Consider the following 6,489-nt stretch of genomic DNA (forward strand, 5'->3'; position numbering starts at 1 on the left):
TACCCAGGTCGTCTGGAGAGAATTCTCTCTGAGTCACTCGCCTCTGGGTGATGAGGAGAAAACGAAAAGGCTGCACAGTGAAGGATGAGCCCAGGGCCTTTATCTGCACACAGCACCTCCCCAAGTGTGGGGGCAGGGGGTGGACAGGTGATAATTAAACAGTGAGTCACCTGCTGCTGCTGTCACCCACCTAACGTTGTCTAGCTCCTCTGTCTTAGATGTGATCTGAAGGTCTTTGTTTCAGCATGCCCAGATAACAGAAATGGCTTGTGGTCTGTCGCCATGAAGTAGAGTCTCAAACTTAGGCCTTGTGTTGCTGCAGATTCATTTTATGCTTTTCAATTACTTCTATTTACCAGCAGTACTTTCAAAAGATTTAGACCCAAAAGTCTCCATCCCACCAGGGTTTTTAGTTCAAACCTTTAGGTCATACCTCAAGCTTTTCTATAAATATAGGCTGGTGGTATGGGGCTCAGTGGATTAAGATGTTGTGAACAGAACATTGTGGGTTCAAATCCCAGGGTGGGCGAAGAATTTAGGCCCTTTAACTGTCGCTCCAGGAACAAAAAAACAAAACAAATATATATTTTGTAAAAAAGTGTCTGCTAATGAAATATAAATGGTCATGCTGCAGACGAGATAAAGAATCATTTAAGAAATTCAAGGGACGGACAAGTTTACAGAACACAGACATGTATACGTATTGGGTGTATATGCATAGATGTTTTTTTTTTTTGCTTGTCCTTGACATAACATCTCGCATTGTGTTACAGGGAAACACCCTCATGAAACCAGCATGAGATCTTTGCATAGGACAGCACATAATGTGCTTGCAGAGAAGAACAGGGGGACATCGAGATGGGGTCCAGCAAACCTGGTCTGTCCTGCTGGAGGCAGCATTTAAAGTCTCCGGAAGTCCTGGCCTTTTGTGTCATGCTTTCAGTTATCCTCGTATTCCCGCAGTCTTACCAGCCCTGTCTTCCCTTCGGAAGCGGAGTGCCGACTCCAGACTTCCGAAAAACTACCCGGGATAAACCATAAAGTCTGTGAAATTTGCACGGCCACATCGCAAAGCCGACTAACGCGAGTAAATGCAGCAGGAGACCAAGAATGCGGTGTTGGGAGGTGTGTGTTTGTTGTCATGAAACCCTTGGTAACTCATTGAGCAACATCTCAGGAGCGTCGAGGCCTCTGGTGACAGTTTGTGTTGCAGAAAGCGTCAAGTTCCCACAGGCCCGAACGACCGCGCTCCTCTCAAAGACCTTCCTCATCCCACAATGCAGAATGGCACGTACATGCGGTCCGCAGAACACCAGAAAGGAAACGCTGCATTGCACCCAATTCTAAACTCGTTCAGACAAGCTTATAGGAAAATACTATTACAGAAAAGCTAATTACATTTAGCTTGAAGACCGGCTAATTTCACATGCATGAATATTTCTATCCATTCGTCTTTCATCCACTTATCAGGTATCAGGGATTGGGGGTGGGAGCCTATTACAGGCAGCATAGGACACAAGGAAGGGGAAACACCCCCGGAAGGGGTGCCAGTCCATTCCAGCACACGCACAGTTGCACAATGGGAGACACCAGTTCAGCTAAGTGCATGTCTTTGGACTGCAGGAGAAAACTCACACAACATAGGGAGAACATGTGAACTACATGCATTGAGCTGCACTGAGAAAACATCCCACAGATCATGAGCACCATCTCAGAAACAAGAATTTGTAGAGTGACGCTAACAGGTCAACATCTCGATGTTACATTTTAGTAGGATATAGGAGGATGTCGAAAAACAAGCCAGCAAGAACAACGTGGCACATTTATTTGAAACATTCTTATAAAACAGACAAAATAGTTTTTTTTTTTTTTTTTGTTTTTAAAATGGTTTTGTAAAGGATGCTGAGTAAGTGAAGTCATTTTCTGGTGCATACTGCTTACACTGCTTCCTGGCACCAAACGAAGCTCAATGGAAACCGTGGACAATGTAACGTCCTCCACATTCCAAAATAAAACACGGTAAAATAAAAAAAAAAGTAAAATTAGCCCTGACAAATGTAGAGGATGTTCCCAAAGAACAAAAAAACTGAAACGCATTAACAATGCTCATATAATCAGGAAAATAAACATTTTAAAAATTGAAACAAAAATATATCATTTGCGAGGAACATCGACTCCGGATATCTGCTGAGTTTAAAGGGATGTGCAGTCTGTCCTTGTTCCTCGCCTTGTCCTCATACGATGGCCCCCTGAAAAATGACTGGATTGAATAAAATGCTGGTCGTCAACATCTCTGACTTGTCCCTGTGGCCCAGGTCTGGTGTGTGTGGGTGATGTCAGGACGGGAGGGGGCCGCGTCTGCCCGTTTGCCCCCTCCCACCCCAAACGGTCCTGCGTTTTCCCCCCCCCCCGCGAACGTCCACGCCGGAGGACAGGCTAACCCACGGTGACGAAGCGGCTGCTTCTGCCGTCCCGGGCAGCCGTGCGCCGCTCCTTCAGGATGCGGAAACGCTCATTCAGGGTCATCGCGGTCTGGTGGCACCGGGACACAGCATGCAAGAAGCAGGTAAAACCGACAATTCAAACAAAATAAAAAGAGCATAGACTGCAACCATGTCATTATGGCACTTAATGAAGAAAACATTAGGAAAAAAATCAGCTAAACTAATACTGTGAAATGACAGACATTTTTTGAAATAAAAATACTACTGAAATTGAATAAAATTAATTCTCTTCACCTCCAACCCCCAGAGGTCAGTGACTGGGGTGACTGGGGTGACTGGCCTGGAAACATTTAAGCTGGTGGAATAGTCACCTGCTTGCCCACGCTGTTAATGTCGAACTGGAGCGGCACTCCCTTGGGGGGGGCCTTCTCCACCTCCCCCTCCTCCTCTTCCTCCTTTAGCGAACCTGGGGTTGGAATGTGGGGGTGCAATGTCCATGATCGGGGTGGCCTGTGGATCAGAGTAGAACATTCCATATTCAACACTCTACTTGGTAAAGAGAGAGATAAAAGAAAAAATCTACTTGGACTTCGAATAACAGAGAGACTAATCGTCTATGTAAGACGCACTCAGGCTGCGTTCTGGCTGTTGGGTTGTCAATGGACACCGTCAAAATTCCAGTGTTAGTTGTCGAGGTGCGCCACCTAGTGGGTAGAGGGAGAAAATTCTCAAACTCCAAGCTCCCCCCCCACAAAAAAAAAATATGCGCTTCACACTCCACTCTTCAAGAGAGAAGGATTTTCTACCCCCCCCCCCCCCCAAACATAAAAGTCAATAAATTTTCAAACATAAATGATAAAATACCCATTTAATAAAGCATATAATTAAACAGAATGAATGGAAATTATTTTCTCTCTAATACTAGGGGCACTCAATGTTTTTATTTTTTTTATCTGAGTATAACTGAAATGGGGGGGGTACTTACGGGCGTGTCCTTTGTGTGGCTGGGGGTGCAGGGGGGCTTTGCACTTGGGTGCAGACCTAAGAATTGAGAAATAGAGGGGGCAAGGAAGGGAGAGAGTGTTTATCTCCAAGACAGACAGGGGCCAGCGGATAGGAGAGGCTGCATCCAGCAAGGTGTGGGGTCGATACCTTGAGGCCCCTCCGGTAGAGGAAGGTGGCTTGCCTGGCGTCCCTCTGGGTCTGGTGGATTGGAGCTGGGGTCCTAAACAAAAAGCGAAGGGTGGGGGCTCCCACCAGAACTCATTGTGATGATTCACCCGTGTTAGCCACTTTTCTGTTCCACACTTGTGTGAAGAACAAGTATGGCGAGATCCAGAAACCGTCACAGGCATCTGCGCCCAGTTAAATGATCTCCATGTTCTAATTAAACATTAGAAACAGTGTGTATGTTTGCTCACTACCTGCGCAGCTGGATGGGTCTGTGCAGACCTGCGGCAGCTGCCCTCTGTGCATCTGTCTGCCGGGACGCCTGCCTCTGGATGTCCGTCTGCCTGTTTAGTGTTGCACGATGCTTAACGAGGGTCCGCGGTCTCTGATTTTTTTGGTGGGGGGATATAGGAGAGAGAAGAGAAAAGTGAGGTAAGAAAGAAGGCGTGAGAGGGTTAAATCATCACCCTTGCAATGGAAATGCCCCCCCCAAAAGAAAAAGATGTTCATGTTCTGATTCCAGGTCAACGTAAGAGCACAGCACAGAGACAAGAAGGTCTTATCTACTGTTTACCGTCGACTCGGATCACATGGCCCCAATCAATACAAATCAGCAGACTCCACACGGGCGTCCGCACGTGGAGGGCGCCATCGATGATGGACTGATGAGGTCACGTGACATGGGGTGAATCGGGGACACCCGTGACTCCAAGGCCCTAGAGCTGGCGCCATCGGCCACCTCCTACATAACTGACCCATTTCTCTGCCCTAGTGGCAACATAACCTGAATTAGCCCCATAAACTAGCCAACAGTACAGATGGATTTTTACACAACTGCTACAGATTAAACGCTTAGGACCAACTTTCAATTTAAAACAACAACATAAATAACAATACACAAAAACAATGGCAATAATAGTAAATGCTTTACCAGAAGTGCAAATGTATTTGTTTGACTTTTAGTTTTTCTTATTATTTTGTCTTTTAAATGTGCTTTTAATGTTTTATTTAAATATGTTATTCTGCCTTTGTAAAGCACTTTGAATTGCCTTGCATCTAAATCATCCTATTAAAATAAACTTGCCTTGCTAGAGGAAAATATTTGAACAAATTAAGTTAAGCTACGTGTGTGTAACTTTAATGTGGCTTGGGTTAGTCATTTCAAAGAATAATAATATACTGTCAATGTGTTTGCTATTTTTTACAGTTGTATCTGGATGAATGACTTGTCGGACTCGCTCATCTTGCACCCCTTGGCAGAAAAGCCTGGAGTTGTCTATGAGCCAGCGGAGGAAGGGCACTGAACTCTACCTACTGCTCGCCGTACCTGAGTCAGTGCCGGTCGGTTAAACGGAGCGACACCTTTGCGGAGTGCAGCACTTCGTCGAGCCGCTAATCCAGTGATGACCCCTTGTCCTCGGCGCCGTCCAACAACAGCGGCGATTTTTCGCCCTCGTGATCCTAGCCGTGCTGAACCTGCTCCTGCAGAAGAGGAAGGGGTTAACAGCCTGGGAATCGATGATCTGTGCGTATATCAATCCTTTAAGTGATGAACAAGGACAGGAATACAACCATTTCTTAAGCAGTTAAGAAATATATGCCATAAAAATGCACGGCTGTGCCAATTTATTTAGGCTTTCAGAATGACCTTTGCTTTTACCCTTTGACAAATACAGGTATCACTTATAATTGAGAACCAGACAATTACAACCCATTGGTCAACATGACTATTGCGCTGAAAGTATTTGATTGCTAAATAATGCTTAACATGGATGATATATCAACTGGAATTGTCCTTCCTGTTCAAAAAAAAAAAAAAAAAGATTTAATCTTGTGTCGTGCATGTAGTTTTCCCTTTAAAAGTCTTAAATCTGACTGCTGTGATTTGCCTAGTTTGCAAAAAGCTATGGATGGGTCAATTTGTGTGGACCGGAGGGAAACTTCCCAGAAAAGGTTTCAGTACCTCTCTGCGCAGCTCCTCCAGGCCAGGATCCGACTCTCCTTCCCTGCTGAAAATGGCCATTTGCCCGGAGCTTGTGGTTTCCTGCTCTAATAGTCTTCTGCTCTTTCCTGTTCAGCTTAATTATGTCATCTGCAGATGACAACAGAGCGAGTTTGACTTACTGGATATGAACTGAACAGCAAGCAGGTAATAAGGGCACTGTGATATTTAATATGTGCCATAAATCAAGTATTACAGTTCAGTAACACTGATATAGAACACAATTTGATTTATTAAATCCCCGCACAACAGGGTGCTTAAAAAGTAACATCATACGGTAAAGTGGGTTAAAAACACGTTAATGACATAATGGGTTATAAAACCGTCGGTTTTCTGCTCGATCCAATGAACGTGTCTTTTTTGAAGGTAAATTTCTTGCTAACATATCCCCGTTAACTCCTCTATCACTGTGAAGGACGCGGCGTGGTAAGTCTTCCTAACCCTTATAATAAATCACCTGAACCTCTGAAACAAATAATCGCGCATGCTTTACTTCCTCTAACGATCTGCTTATCCATCCAAATCCATAACGCATAGTGCAGCGCTCCCCCTGTCCATAACCCCATAAGAACAGCCCATTGCTCACTACGGACTGCGTGGCCTTACCCAGAGACATGTCGATTTTGTCGATACCCTCCGAGCTCTCTCCTGGCCCCAATCCGGCTCTCAGCCCCGTGCTCCCACCGGAGTTAAACCCAACGCCACTCATGCTGTTTTGTGACAGTTCTTGATTATTTTTTTTCGATTTCAAAAGACTCAGACTAATATACGGTTCTGCTCCATTCACTATTAAACCCCCATCCATTAATATTAGTAAACGCATGCGCACTCTGCGCCTGCTCTCTTCTTCTGTCGGTTGTTAAGTGCTTCGTA

At 45.1% G+C, this 6,489-nt stretch overlaps 1 protein-coding gene across 2 annotated transcripts; it reads right to left on the reverse strand.

Moving 5' to 3' along the window:
* Positions 1-1,808: 1,808 nt before the first annotated feature.
* Positions 1,809-6,464, reverse strand: LOC125716332 (UAP56-interacting factor-like). 2 transcript variants are annotated; one of them, XM_048988499.1, is made up of 10 exons: positions 6,223-6,464; positions 5,578-5,706; positions 4,942-5,096; positions 3,869-3,999; positions 3,597-3,669; positions 3,430-3,485; positions 3,074-3,148; positions 2,816-2,954; positions 2,442-2,532; positions 1,809-2,249 (listed from the first exon to the last, which is right to left on the reverse strand). In XM_048988499.1, the coding sequence occupies exons 1-10, from the start codon at positions 6,437-6,439 to the stop codon at positions 2,194-2,196; spliced, it is 1,122 nt and encodes a 373-aa protein (XP_048844456.1). In that variant the 5' UTR covers positions 6,440-6,464; the 3' UTR covers positions 1,809-2,193. The 2 variants fall into 2 exon arrangements, with proteins under 2 accessions (XP_048844456.1, XP_048844457.1); XM_048988500.1 differs by having other exon boundaries at positions 1,809-2,532.
* Between the last annotated feature and the right edge of the window lie 25 nt (positions 6,465-6,489).

This window comes from Brienomyrus brachyistius, chromosome 21 (assembly GCF_023856365.1).
Source record: "Brienomyrus brachyistius isolate T26 chromosome 21, BBRACH_0.4, whole genome shotgun sequence".
Taxonomy (NCBI): Eukaryota; Metazoa; Chordata; class Actinopteri; order Osteoglossiformes; family Mormyridae; genus Brienomyrus; species Brienomyrus brachyistius.